This window comes from Pezoporus flaviventris, unplaced genomic scaffold (genome assembly GCF_033815535.1).
Source record: "Pezoporus flaviventris isolate CSIRO_AGI_PZ_B2104156 unplaced genomic scaffold, CSIRO_AGI_Pfla_v1 ptg000138l, whole genome shotgun sequence".
Classification (NCBI taxonomy): Eukaryota; Metazoa; Chordata; class Aves; order Psittaciformes; family Psittacidae; genus Pezoporus; species Pezoporus flaviventris.
The window spans coordinates 288,989-304,198 of NW_026892686.1; the positions used below are offsets into that span (position 1 = coordinate 288,989).

The 15,210-nt window shown below is 49.1% G+C and overlaps 1 protein-coding gene across 1 annotated transcript in view; it reads left to right on the plus strand.

Annotated features, from left to right (window-relative positions):
- ANTXR1 (ANTXR cell adhesion molecule 1) overlaps positions 1-15,210 on the plus strand; it is a 77,076-nt gene that overhangs the window by 28,361 nt on the left and 33,505 nt on the right. The window contains exons 11-13 of the mRNA XM_061478995.1: positions 1,932-2,001; positions 2,095-2,173; positions 9,409-9,504. Coding sequence (XP_061334979.1) covers positions 1,932-2,001; positions 2,095-2,173; positions 9,409-9,504 — 245 coding nt within the window. The remainder of the gene's footprint in view (positions 1-1,931; positions 2,002-2,094; positions 2,174-9,408; positions 9,505-15,210) is intronic.

A 15,210-nucleotide genomic window follows, 5' to 3' on the forward strand; every position in this document is an offset into this window, starting at 1 on the left:
ACAGATGGATCTTTGTGTGTTTTTTTTTCTGTTTCTTCCCTATATCCAACCTGAACTTCCCCTGTTTCAGTCTGAACCCATCACCCCTTGTCCTATCCCTACAGTCCCTGATGAAGAGCCCCTCTCCAGCATCCTTGTAGCCCCCTTCACACACTGGAAGCTGCCCTGAGGTCTCCACAAAGCTTCTCTTCTCCAGGCTGAACAGCCCCAATGTTCTCAGCCTGGCTCCATACGGGAGCTGCTCCAGCCCCTGAGCATCCTCATGGCCTCCTCTGGACTCTCTCCATCAGCTCCATGTCCTTATGCTGGAACTGCACACAGTGCTGCGAGTGGGGTCTCATGAGATCAGGGTCATCTCCTTTGACACGCTGCTCTCACTCCCAGTATATGGGCTGCATCAAGCAAGTAAGATGCCCAAGCTCTGCCCATGACTGGCATCTGAGCTGTGCTTCAGGCCTGGGCACCTTGTCTGTAGCATTGCTGATAGATACAGACATTGCCAATATATCCATTGCCAGTGGATATAGACATACACAGTGGGATTTCTTCCCGGTTACCCAGCAGCAATCGCTTCCTGGGCAGCAGAGACATGGAGTGGAGCGCTCCCCTCCCGGCCCTCCGTAGCTCTCCCACTCATGTTGTCAGCTGAGCGGAGGCCAAACCACAGAATTCCCATTCTGGCCGGGGATCCGGAGGTTGGGAGCGTTCAGCTCCATCTCTTCCTGCACCAGGCTGCAGCGAGCTCCTTCCGCAGCAAAGAGAAGCGGCGTTTCACCCGCGCATCCTGCAGACAGGGGTGTCGGGGCAGATGAGGAGTGCTGGTTTGGTTGGGTTCCCCGTGTAAGTTTTCCAGGAAGGAGTCAGACGGCTGGAGTTATGCAAACCAAATGGATCCTCTTTTGTTTAGAGCAAGGGAAAAGGATCTCTCATTTTTGTGGCGACGCACAGACATTCTCCAAGCAGAATCGTCTCTCCCTGTAGCCAGCCATGAGCTCCCTCCTGGGACCCGGCTCTGACAGACTGGGGAGAGAGAGGCACAACTTCCATGCAAGTTGGGGGTGGGAATAGAGAGAAAGAGAAACAAAAAGCTCATGGCATTGAAGCAGACGGCCTGGTGAAATCAAACTGACTTTGTTTTAGTGAACGCTGGCACGGGGAATTCTGTGGCCTTTGCTGCCAGTGTTAGTGAAGGAGAAAACAAGACATCGGTCTTCATTCTCTTGGCGTGTGTGTGCTGAGACAATGCCATATATTGAGGGGACTTGATGATATCTTCATAAATCAGGGTGAGAAGAGATCCAGGGCCAGACTCACCGCCACTGCACTGCTCTTGCTTGTGCAAGGTGGGGAAAGCTGCTGGTTTGGTTGGGTAACTCCACTGCAAAACAGAGTGTGTATGGGACGCAAGCTCAGCATCAATCCAGTGCCTGTGCTGCTGGCTGTGGGAAGTGTGGGATGTGCATCGTGTGCTTTAAGTGCCTCTTGTCTGTCTGCCTCTCTATTAATGAGGATGTAATCCAGATAGCATGGGGTTGGCAAAGGAATACCCTGTGTTAAATACACCTGCTCACAGTGTTTAATGGAAATGACTGTGTGCGTTCTTACTATAGAGCTGAGTTGGAAGGGATCTTAAAGCCCATCCAGTTCCAACCCCTGCCACAGGCAGGGACACCTTCCACTGGAGCAGCTTGCTCCAAGCCCCTGTGTCCAACCTGGCCTTGAGCACTGCCAGGGATGGGGCAGCCACAGCTTCTCTGGGCACCCTGTGCCAGCGCCTCAGCACCCTCACAGGGAAGAGCTTCTGCCTTTACCCCTTACACAGTGCTTGATCCTATTTATGCATCCAGAGTGAGGGAAAACATTAATTAAGCTTGGTCTTGAAGGCCTATATTGCTGATCTGGTAATAAACCCCAGTATCTTTATCTTCCAGATGAGAAGCCTTTCGTAGTGGAAGATACCTACTTACTGTGCCCAGCGCCTGTGCTGCGAGAAGTTGGCATGTATGTGTTTCACTTTCCAGTGGAAGAATGAGTCTCTGTCCCCTCACTTTAACCTGTTCCTGACTTATTCCTTGTGGTTTGGCTCTTTTTCAGGGAAGCAGCTCTCCAAGTCAGCATGAACGATGGTCTGAGCTTCATCTCCAGCTCCGTCATCATCTCCAGCACACACTGTGTAAGGTTTGATTCATGCGCCTACGAAGATTCAGTAGGATGGTGGGACTTAGCAGCAGGTGTTTTACACTGGTGTTGGGTACTGTGGGAGCCTGGTGTGCAAAAGAGCTGTTTCTCTCTTTGAAAGGTGAGCTTGTGAGCGTGCTGATGTGACATCTTGTGTATCATGTGTGCCATAGCGTGGCAAAGCTCTTGAGTCTTCAGTACGCACCATGGACTCTGCTGTAGGATGCAGACCAGAACAGGACCAGCAGCCATTGGCCTGAAGGTGCCTGTATCTGCACAAGAAGCATGTCTGTGGGCTTTGTTAGCTAGTCTGGCTCCTCTTACAGCAATGTGCTGCTGCTGTGGAAGGTGTATGGGTGTTGTAATCACAGCCTTTGTCTGGACACCAGTGTGGACCAAAAGATGGTGAGGTTCTGCACTGCAGCAGCTGGTTTATGGCTTGTAGCAGGGAATTGCTGCGTTCAGTCTCTGGTGCAACCAGGCAGAGGATGATGAAACCATTTGGTTTGAAGATGCTGCTTATTTTAAGTCATGTCTATGAGGAATAAAGCATCAAATGACTTGTGCCGAAGGAGGAATTCACTTTGAGTTCAGAGCAGTCCTTTGTGCTTCAGTGTATACAGCTTTATCCATCTGTGAGCAGACTGAGCTGTTCTGGGAATGGTTGGGAGGCTGCTTTACTTCTCCTGTGTGCTTTTGGGAAGCCAGAGGAGTCTCACCAGCAAATCTGTCCATGGGTTGCGGTACTCCCTGCCCAGTGAAGGCACATTGTGCTTTATACAGGGCAAGTGAAAGGCTGGGATACATGGGTTACCAGCAGCCTGCTGCGCTCTACAATGGCTGATGCACAAGAGGAGAAAAGTCTTTTGTGTCCCTTGATCTTGCTGCTTGCTCAGCAAGGACCAGATTGTGTGGAAACAGAGTTTACAGGAGGGGGGTTATATTCCAAACCATACAACGACTTCCTTATGCCTTTAAAGGAGGGAATTAGTTCTATTAGTTAATCTTTTGGTTCGAGTTCTCTTTGCTCACTGGCATTTGGGTATTGTCAGCAGATTGCAGGCATATTTTGCTGTGTTTTGCTCGTATGAAGCAAGACCTGGGATAGAGTTCTTAGAGACAAGTTATCCCTTCCTGATAGGCTTCCTGCTGGGGCTGGAATGATTATTTCTAGGTTATAGGAGGTGAAATATCCGTTCCTCTGCTATTGTTTTAATTGCTGTTAAGGAACCTTCTTTTGCCTGTGCTTCACGGCAGTGCCTACCCCTCTGATGCCTCCAGCCTATGAAACTGGATTTGTAGCGCATCCGAGCAGCCAGAGTTCAAATCCAGTTTCACTACTGATGCTGCTTCTCCTGGGTGCATTAAGTGATGCTACTTGAATATCTGTCAGCTCCGAATTAGACCTCCCTGCTTGGGCTTTGGATGAGGTTTTGGGGTTCTGCTTTGTTCCAAGGGGTCCTACGTAAGCTAAAACAGGTTTGGAGCTCTAAAATCCGGGCCCTTTGGAATCCACTCGCCTGGACTGTGGGTGTCTGTTGTGCTTTGAGGGGCTCCTCGTTTTCCCTGGCTTTCTGCTTCCTGAAATGTGGGAAGCTTCAGGGATTGCAGCCCCCCAGCAGTGCAAGGACTGTCAGAAGTTAACCTGCATGGGTTCTGCCCCTGCTCAACTGCTCCTGCCTTCCAGGACCTGAGTACAGGCATGACTGTATGTGCTTTACTGTGTTCTTTCTATGGGATTCAAGGAATTGGTGCCTTGGGTTCCCAAAATAACATTGCCAGAAGGGCTTAGCTGTCGCTCTCTAAGCGAGCCTCCAGGCTTTCCTGTCCCCACTGCAGTTCCTTCCCTCTGCTGAAAGGGAATGGACCTTCTTCACTCAACAAAAGAAAGGAGGAGTGGGAGAGGCTCGGAAAGATCCCTTTATTGCAGAGGACCTTTCAGTGTTTCCATCGCCAAGCCCATTTGCAGCCACATAACGGTGATCCCTGATGGATCAGGTGGAGTGAAATCTCCATTTAAAGAGTCCACATTCAGTCCCTGCCAAGGCCAAGTACGAAACAGTCCACAGGAGGCCTCTGGGGGTTGGATTTGTTGTTCTTCTGCAGCTTTTTCAATGGGGGTTTTTAGAGGCAAGGGAGTTGGTCACACACAAGGGGCCCCTTGAAATCCCATGGGATGAGTACCACAACCGGGCAACTCCACGGGCAGGCTGTGTCTGGCGCATCAAGAAGCATCATGAGAACAAAGCTCGACTCCCTGATCTCATGCAGGGGCGAAGGTGAGGTTAAAGGTGGAGTTGAGTTGTCTGCCAATGGGAAAAAGCATTGATTGTGGAATCACATGGAATGAGCAGCCTTTGCCTCCAAGAAGGGCAAAAGAAAGCAAGGAAGGAGATAGAACCAGGTTAGTAAAGCAGATGCATTGGGCAGAGCATCGGTTTTATGGGATGCTGGAACGCAGATGAAGCTCTAGCTCAGGGCAGGGTGATGTTCCATGTAAACATCCAGCTCACTTGTACCCTCCCTATGCATGGCCAGTATGATGTGTCCCTCGAAGGCTTTGCTGACTGCATAGCCCAGACTGGGGATTAGTGAGTGGCTTCTGGTAAAGCTGCTGTGACTGTAAATCAGGGGCTGCAGACAGCACTTTAATCCTGCTCCCCACTAACTTACTTATTGCCCAGTTAAACGAAGATAGGGCTGTCCTGAGTGTAATTTAGGGTGTTGTTTGGCCTGGGCTGTGTGACCACTGGCAGCAACCCCAACAGAGCAGGGGAATGGCTGGAATGAGTGTTGTTAAGGTTTGGAGACAGCCTGCTGTTTATATAAGGGGGATCAGATGCCAGCATCTCCACTACGACAAAGCTCAGCTGGCTGGAAGTATGTGATGACTTTGTCTCTTGGCTTCCTTGTCCTGTGGTTTAATCCCACACAACCACTCACTGTAGTGATAGGACAAGGGGTGATGGGTTTAAACTGAAACGGGGGAAGTTCAGGCTGGAGATAAAGAAGAAGTTCTTTACTGTGAGGGTGCTGAGGCACTGGAATGGGTTGCCTAAGGAAGTGGTAAATGCTGCATCCCTGGCAGTGTTCAAGGGACACTTTGGACAGAGCCTTGGGGGGTTTAATGTGAGGTGTCCTTGCCCATGGCAAGGGGCTGGAACTGGACGATCTTAAGGTCCTTTCCAACCCAAACCAGTCTGGGATTCTATGGGGGAGAGAATCTGAAGGGTGAAAGTGAGAAAATTCATGGGTGGAGATAAAGAGAGTTTACCAGGTAAAGCAAAAGCTGCACACAAGCAAAGCAAGGAGTTAATCCACCACTTCCATGGTCAGAATATGATATCATCATTATGATTAATGATGGGTTTAAAAAGCAGTTTCATCTCACTGCTGAAGTCGGGACTTTTGATAGCTGAAGGCACCAAGAACTAGAGCTCACTCTGCTAAACACAACCCCTTCTCTTGTTGTAACAGCAATAACATAAGGCCCAGGGCCAGAAGTGCAATGGGCACTGAGCAGCCTCAGCTTCCACTACTGCTAAGACTAAGTGCAACTAATTCTTCCTCACCTATTAGTCTCAGCATAGCCCCAATTTGGTGTGTGAAGTTGCTCCACATCAGCCTTTAGTGCTCTGAGCCCAGTGTGCATTGCTATCACCCACACGAGCTAATGCCTGCAGAGTGCGTGCTGCCGTGGTGTCTGCTTGAAGTAGCAGCAAGTGATGGCTGGTGGAATTGGGAAGCCCTTAACAAGGGGGTTACTCCTGTTCCCATGTTGGGAGTTCAAAGAACTAGAAGAAGGCAGAAGTAAATCAATGGTGGGTATGGATTTGTCCCCCTGCAGATGTGCCCGGGGCAGGTTTCACACCAAGTGTGCTCAGGAAAAGGGATGTCCAATAGAGGACACATGAAGGCAGCGTGTGGAGGCAGGAAGCGAGTCCCACTCTCTGCTGCCAAGTTCTGCAGTTCAAAAAGAGCGTCTCGGAGAGGAGCCAGAATGAGAACTAAAATAAGGCTTTGTTCATCCTCTCGACTGGCCCCAGAAGAGGAAAACCCACTGCTGACCTCTGGCACTGGTAGCTCCCAGCCTCAGAACTGGAAGGGACAGCGTAGAGCAGGTCCTCCTGGGCAGCTCCCGATGGGAATAGCAGGGGTATCACTCAGTGATGTTCCTGCACTCCCTGTATCACCGAGTGAGAAACACACAGTGCTTCTCCACAAGGAGGAGAGATGATGGAGGTACCCACGTGTGGGCGGGGGGAAGGTTTCTGTGGCAGGATATTAGACCTGCTTTGCACTAGCATTGATTGAAACTCATCTTTATTCGCCATGTTCACAATGGATGTCTTCTTGGGTCATGCCGTGTTCCTTCAGGAGGAGGGCTTGGGGAATGATGCTTGTAAAAAGGAGCATCTTCCAGCTGGAAAGGGGAAGTTCTTCCCTGTAGGGGTGCTGAGGTGCTGGCACAGGGTGCCCAGAGAAGCTGTGGCTGCCCCAAGGCCAACACAAGTTGTTTTCTTGGGCTGAATTGAGCCTGTTGTCAGTGTTGAGCACAGCTCCATGCATTATTCCATGGTTCAGCGTTTCCATGAACATTCTTGTTCCAAATTTTGATTAAAAGGAACAGAAAGGAATGAAACCAGACGTTCCAAAGGCTTCAGCCCTTCTTCAGCAGCTGTAACCCTGGGAGGAAGATTCAACGTGTCAGGGGAACCTCCGCAAGCTCTTTGGGCAGGCGCTTTTCCTTGTTTCTGATTCAGTTTGGTTAAGTGGCAGTTTCCAGCTAAGCATAGTTCTAGCTGCATAAAACGATAGATAGTGCACAGGATGATAGCTAAGTTCTAGCAGAAGATGATCAAATAAAGATAAAACAACCCAAAAGCAGAGTTTAGGCCACTTTGGGTTATTAAGTGCGAGGCTGCACCTCAAACCCTGTGCTCAGCTCTGGGCCCCTCACTACAAGATAGACATTGAGGTGCTGGAGGGGGGACAGAGAAGGGCAATGGTGCTGGTGCAGGGCCTGGAGCACAGGGGTGATGGGGAACGGCTGAGGGAGCTGGGGGGTTCAGATGGAGAAGGCTCAGGGGGGTTCACTCCCTATAATTCTCCAGTTAGATGTCATGGTTTGCTGCTTTGAAGCTATGGTTGATCCCAGCAAACACAGTTTGGGTTTGTCTGAAGTAGTTTGATGATTGTTCAAATATGAGAAAAGGAATGAATCCACCTAGAATGACCTGGGGGGTGGGGAGGGTTTGCTATGTGAAGATGTTCAGCTGTTTGCTGAAGCATTGAATCTCAGCAGGTTCCACTTTGCGGATGATGGATGTGAGTTCATGTTGTCTGTCTGGAGGAACAGCATCCCATGCACAGCTCTGTCTTCTCAATGAGCTTTTGTTTCATGTTAGGGTCCACATTCCATTGCCAGAAATGTTCTGGGTGAATTCATCTCCCGTGTGGACTACATCTGTTGTTTCCAAGTGTCAAAGACCAGGTTGTCTTGATCCAAGTCTCCAGGAATTCCTTCTACACCAGAAAAGAGTTTGGAAGATGCTCTCAACCAGATTGGGGTTTTTCCATTACAATTCCCATTATGGCATGATGGGAGAGCATCTGGCCACCAAATTGCAGTGATGTGGAACTAGATGATCCTAAGGTCCTTTTCAACCCTAACCATTCTGTGATAGTATGACTCATGCAGGCACCCAGTTTTCCCATCCTCCAGGTCAGTCTGCCCTTGAATGTCCTTTATCTGGCACATTGGGATCTTGACACTTGGGTGGGGGTTTTACATGTCTGGCTCTTACATCAACCCGTCTCCAACAGGCTTAAGTCAGGACTGTCTGCTTGCTTAGCTTGGAGGAGGTTGAGGTTGGGTAGGAGTAGCACAGGGAAGTTGGCATGTGAGCCAAGAACATCTGCTTTGGGTGAAGAAATAACCCACACTGGGGTTTGATTGCTGCAGCATGGGGCTGGCTTGTGCAGCAGTTTGTGGTGGTAACTGGTGTCGAAGAGCTGCTAATGCCTTTTTAAATGGGGAAGCATCCCACTTAGAGAGGAAATGATCTTCTAGAGTTAATGGCTTGTGATGTGAAAACCCCTGTGTCTTGTGTGATGGGGTGTGCATTCAATCCCCTTGAAGGGCTCATAGAAACAGAATGGTTTGGGTTAGAAAGGACCTTAAGATCATCCAGTTCCAACACCCCTGCACTGGGCAGGGACACCTCACACTAAACCATCTCACCCAAGGCTTTGTCCAACCTGGCCTTGAACACCGCCAGGGATGGAGCATTCACAACCTCCCTGAGCAACCCATTCCAGTGCCTCAGCACCCTAACAGGAAAGAATTTCCTCCTTAGATCCAATCTAAACTTCCCCTGTTTCAGTTTGAACCCGTTACCCCTTGTCCTGTCACTACAGTCCCTAATGAAGAGTCCCTCCCCAGCATCCTTGTAGCCCCCTTCAGACGCTGGAAGCTGCTCTGAGGTCTCCACACAGCCTTCTCTTCTCCAGGCTGAACAGCCCCAGTGTTCTCAGCCTGTCTTCATACAGGAGGTGCTCCAGCCCCTGATCATCCTTGTGGCCTCCTCTGGACTTGCTCCAACAGTTCCATGTCCTTTTTATGTTGAGGACACCAGAACTGCACACAATGCTCCAAGTGAGGTCTCACGAGAGCAGAGCAGAGGGGCAGGATCACCTCCTTCAACCTGCTGGTCATGCTCCTTTCCAAGGCAGAGCTGCCTTGACAGCACTGCTCAGAGGAGCAGGATGACCTGAGCTGTGGACACATGGACAGCTCACGTCGTGCTTTCTGTTGGGAGTGAATTCTAGCACTGCTTTTAGTTTATACCGCAAGAGGGGAACAGGGTTACAGAGAAAGGAGAATGCTTTAATTGCAATGAAACGCTGTGGTGTGAGCTCCCTTATCAATCTGTTCCTTTCACTCTTCACAATACTCTGAGGAATTGCAGTAATCTTGATCTGAAGTGCAAGGATCACAAGATCAAGACTAAACCTGTAACTCTGGGCAGTGAACTTGAGCTCGCAGCCTCTTTGCCATGGGGAGTGGGTGCCACATTGGATGCCTGAGGAAGGAGGAAAACTGCATTTGGTCTGAGGGGTAAACGGAGTATGGCAGCGGCCTCTGGGCACGTACTTGCCTGGAAGTAGGATGCATGGGATGCATGGAGTGTTAGTGCTGCTCACACGCTCTCTGTGTTTCTCTTCCAGTCAGATGGGACCATCCTGGCTATTGCCTTGTTGATCCTCTTCCTCCTGCTGGCCTTGGTTCTCCTCTGGTGGTTCTGGCCCCTTTGCTGCACTGTGGTAAGTGACAGGAACCCTTTCAGTGATGCCTGAGTGTAAGAAACGAGTGGGAAGGAGGCAAAGCTTTCCTGTAAGGAAGAGCACAGGACTGGTCACTGAACAAGGCAGTGTTTCTTCCATCGCTGGCACTGATTGTGCTTCTATTTCATTTGCCTGACCTTTGGATTGTACCCATAAAACAGCGCTGTTGCTGACATGCAGACCTTGTTGGGAGCCTTTTAGTCTTATTATTGGTTGTGGAAGAGATGACACAGTGAAGCTCTGCTTTTGCTTTGGGTCATGTTTGTGCTGCAAATACAGAACACGAATCAGGGATGCACAAACGGCAGCAGAACTGGAGCCTGGTTTTGGTGACTGGCTCTGTGTAATGTTCCAGATGCCTGTTTTAAAGCTGCCCAAACCAGCTCCATTGTGTGGGTCACTGCCATTAATCCTGATTTTAGATGACTTACCCAGTGCTGTAAACGTGCACCACGTTGTACCAAAGCTATGGTCCATTGGTGAGAGCTCTGAAGCCACAAACTGGAGGAGCAGTCACAGTGGAGGATAAGCTTCTGTGTTGAGATGTTCTCTATCCAGAAATAGGATGGAAATCTCCAATAAAAATAGAATTGTTTTATTCAGAACAATAAAAATCTGCGCTCTAAAAATGGGCAAAGGATCAGCAGTGTGGGAGGTGGCTCAGAGCCATTGGTCTCAACTAAGTGGCACCATCCCAGAGTCTTTGTTGGCACATCTGCATAGGAGGCAATGGAGATGTGCCCTGTACAGATGCTTACAGTGGGATGTGGTGGAGAGCTGAGGTGGCAGAGAGGAAAGGCTCGAGGTGATGGTGCTCTTTGAAGGTTCTGTTGCAGGAGGAAAATGAAGCTGATAAGAAAAGGACCCAAAGAAAAGCAGCAGGAGCAAAGGGAGTATGGAGCTGTGCCTAGGGAGGGTACTGTGGGTCGGCTGCATATAAAGTGATATAAAGATGGTCAGGGAACAGTGTTCTTTAAGTGTGAGAAATACAGATAAGCAAAGTGAGTGCAGCAGAGATAGGGAGCCTCTTGTCCACATGAATCCTTATAAGCTTAATGTCTTCCAGATTTAAATGCTGTACTTAGAAACCCTGTTGTAGATAAAAGCTTTTCCTCACCCTCTCTCCTCCTTTACCTCCCACATTCCCTCTTAGTAAGGTCTTCAAGTGGGGGCCCATCTCACTGATAGGTTCCAAATGTGAGTCCGACGCATGCTGGAAGTGTTTTAATTCAAGAGCCTGCAGGAAGCCTCTTCCATCTCTCCAGGATGGCAGTCTAGGATGTTTGGCAGCAGATCAGCATCTAAAATACCCCCTGTTGTGTTGCTTACCCAAAGAGCAAAAACCAAAGGCATCCGCATAGGAGTACCCAGCCTGTTTGGCTTAGGGCAGGGAGAAGGAGAGCAGAGCAGTGCTAACTTGCTGCTTTGGGAATGGCCCATTAAGGAATGCAGTGTTGTCAGAAGCACAGAGTGAACTAGGGGCAGAGGAACTGGCTTGCACAACAGACAAGGGAGGCAGGCAAGGAGTAACCTCCAGTAACCAAACCGCAGCCCCAGAGACACTGTGGGGATTGAAGCCCAGAGATGCTTCGGAGATAAACTCTTTCCTTACCGAGTATAAAGCTGTTTCTGAGCGACAAGCACGTTTCTAAACCCTGCAGTTCCTCTTGGCATGCTTTTTGATTAAATGGGAATCATTATCATCCAGCACTTCTTCAGGAAAGACACCAAGCCAGCTCCATCCCTGGAGTAAATGGACTGAAGTCAATAGACTTACTCTGGAGATTCAGCTGGAGCCCAGTTTCTCCTTGGCATGCATCCATAAAGGAATGCTGTTTCCAAATGTATCCAAGTTTATTGGCCTCAGAAGGATTCTGGGATGAAGGCTGGAATTTACCACTCTGTTTTACAGTAGATGCAGTTGCTGCTGAGTGCATCAGAACAATAACAAGGTCTTTGCTGGGCCTTGGTACCAGCACAGGCAAATTTCCCTTGGTACCTGTGGATATTGCAAAGCCAGGAGCCAGGCACTGACCTTTCCAAAGGCTTCAAGGATGGTTATCCAAAACCAACAGAAAACAAAGCAAACAGACACCCCCAGCACTGTTATCCCAGGAGAAAGAGGGCAAACACAAAGCCATCTGTAACAGGGTGACCCCACTTTCCCTGAGCAGAACATATCTGCAAGACACCAAATGCCACATCCTGGCCTCGTTGATGCTTGTGGGCATTTTGCTGTTGCCTCCTGTTCCTCCTCCTTCCTGAGCACAGCGTAACCTGCAATCTGAACAATCATAGTCAGAACTGTGTGTGCAAGAGGCTCTTTAGGTGCCCAGGGATGGAATTGGTCTGGGTAGGAGGCCAACATAAGGTTTAGGTTTCATATTGATGTAACCCAAATAGATTTGAATGGAAACAGAAGCCAAATAGATAATAAGCATCCAAAACTGTCTTAACATGGATTTTATAGGCACATTGTTTGATTGGCTTGGAAATGGAGCTGGTTGAAGTGTTTGGCTTGTGCAGTGAAGGCATAGTTAATACAATAGTTGGAAGGACTGAATGTGCTGGGACACTTTCCCTGTCCCAATATACAGCACACAGCGAGCAAGTGTCTCCCATGGACACTTGGAGTTGCCAGATCCAGATCTGTGCTTGAGCCACACTTTGCACAGGAGCAGGATCTGCCTGATCTACCCCTGCAGTCCTGATCCAGCTCTGGGGCAGCAGCACAAGAGGGACGTGGAGCTGTTGGAGCAGGTCCAGAGGAGGCCATGGAGATGCTGCGAGGGCTGGAGCAGCTCTGCTCTGGAGCCAGGCTGAGAGAGCTGGGCTGGGGCAGCCTGGAGAAGAGAAGGCTCCTGAAGGGGAGACCTGAGAGCAGCTCCAGTGCCTGAAGGGGCTGCAGGAAACCTGGAGAGGGGCTTTGGGATATAAGGATATAGGGACAGGCCAAGGGGAATGGCTTTAACCTGCCAGAGGGGAGGTTTGGATGATGTGGTGCCTGCAACCAACCTTGTCCAGGGGATAAAATGCAGAGGATATGAGGATATGCAGCTGTGACTGGGACACAAAGCGTTTTAGGCACAAGAAGCTGGTGTTGTTAATGGCCCACTTAGCCTGTATCTGCACCATCTTACTCCTTTGTACACTGCAGCTTTTCAAATCCAGGGGTGGGGTAAGCGCATAGGAGAGGTGTTGGCATGGGAGCATCTAACACCATTTTTAAATCAAAGCTGTTTTCTGGAAGGCAGCGTGGAAGAACCCAGCAATTTGCTTGGCTCTGCCTGGAAACAGAAAGCTGGATGGGGAAAAATGCAGAAAATATATATTAAAACCATATGAAAACCACGGCTAAACTGGAGGAAGAGGAGGGGAGGAAATGCACCGGCTCTACAGCAACCCTGAAGAGTCATAACCTTACATGGAGCCTGTTGGCTTGATGGAGATGACTTACAACAGTCCATGTATCCCGATTCCCATCCGCTCCCATGTGCACAGGGCCCAGTTTTCCTGCCGTTACATGATTTTCATAGACTCCCTTCCCATCCTCGCAAGGAAGAAGTTCTGCCCTATATCCAACCTCAACTCCCCATGTTTGGGACGTGGTAGCACTGTTACTGTAGGTTTAAAGTGGTGGAAAAGAAGAGAACCTGCCTTTGCAATTGCAGCACGCAAATGGCAGCAAGAGGATGAAGACAGTGTCATTCTTCATCCAGAGTCCCCACACTGCTCACTGCTCCTCAGCCTCCTGTCAGTTGGATCACAATGGGTTAAATATGGATATCATAGAATAGTTAGGGTTGGAAAGGATCATGCTCTATAAGTGGCTGCCTTTAAGCAGGCTAGCATGGAGCCTGATAATAGCATAACAAAGGCATTTGGCTTGGGCTAATACTATCATCTCCACGGCAGCCCAGGTAGAGAAGTGGGTTAGTAGAACAGCACCAGGCATTAACTGGGGGGCTTTGACATGCTGTGTGATGGCTCATTACCAAAGACTTGAAGCCAAATTCTCCATCTGGGGTGTCTAAACAATGCATCTTCATGGAGATCATTTGAAGAGCAGCAAGGTACCATTTGCCTTTGGAGGATATGCCTAGACTACAGGTTCCTAAACCACTTCACTTGCTACTGCATTTTCTTAAGGCCAGATCCAAAAGCCAATTGCATGAATCTGGACCAGGTTCAGCACCCTTTGTTCCAGACCACAACAGATACTTAATGTGAGGGAGGCTCTGTTGCTCTTTGCCCTTGTGCTGCATGGGAAGTAATTCACTCAATAAAGATGACTTCTTCCTTTGGTTTTTAACCTGGTCTCCTCTCACCTCTTCCAAAGGAAGTTGGCTCAGTCCAGCTCAGGAGAAAGAGATCTTTAGGACATGGTTTTAACCAGGAAATTCACTAGGAATCAGAGAGTGAGAGCAAGGAATTCTGCATGTAGGAGAAAGTAGTGATGATGTTTTCCTTTAGTCCAGAAAATGAATGTTATTCACATGGGTTTCCAAAGAAAGTGGGTCAGACGCTTGGAGCAAACCCCATGGATTGTGGCCCTGTTCATCTGTGGCAGTGAAACAGCCTAGGGAAAGGAATGGCCTTTGCAGATGCATTCCCTGGAGAGCTGCCTGTCAGCCCCATGCCAACTGTCCCAGGTTAGTGCAATGGAAGGGTTTTTCCTCCGTGATGCCATGTCTTCAATATGGGGATGATTTTGACGTGCGCTGTGATGTACTGAATGTGGTTTGTGCTTGTCAGCTTCCAAAGGGTGTTCTGGGGTGAAAGAGCCTCTTCTTCTAGTTCTGATGAGTTAAAATTGGCACTCCTGGGTGTGCTCCAGGCTGACCAGAGCAGTTCACTTCAAAGGATGAGTTAGCTTTCCTGTTGGATTCCATGGACCTCCTGCTCGGGCGGCTGGGAAGAAGAATGGGTTGGACTGCAGGTGGAACAGGGACAGGCTCCTGCTTGTATTACTTGACCCTGCTTGAGGTGTAGACTAAACCTCCAAGGCTTTCACGGGGACTTAGAAGACATGGCAGATATAAACCAAGTAAAAAGCAATCGTTCTTTTCCCCAGCTCAACTAAAGTATGAGTCTGTCACAGGACTTAGCAGAGGTCAGACCTATAAATACGTGAGGGGAGGGGAGAGAAAAAGGATGAGTCAGATGGGTCAGAGTTACTGCTATAAAAAACCCCAACCCCTGTTTATTGGGATAACACAAATACAGATTCTGTGTTCTCCGGAAGAATGAAGGTAACTGAGGACAAAGGATCTGCTCAGTTGACTGCCTCCTCCCTTACCAAGTTTTGGTCATGATTAGAGGCTAAGTAAGTCCTTTATTTCTGATTTTGGACTGTTTTCTCATCAGCCTTCATCGTAAATGATGCTCTGTTCCATCTTCAAACAGATGCACTTCACTGACAAGAAACATATTGCCCCTATTTATCATATTAAACTCTGGGGACAGTTACTCGAGTATGTGCTTGCTGGACACTGTAAACTGGTGGAGATTTCTGCTCTCCCAACACGGAAAACATCCTAGACACATTCCTGGATTCAGCATGTGCTCTCTTCTGCTTGAATGGCTACAGAAATGTCAGGGCAATAGCCAGCCAGTCCTTTCCAGTGCTTTGGAACGTGCAGGAGGTGGCTGATAGAGTTCCTCTGCTTGGTTATCCATCGCAAG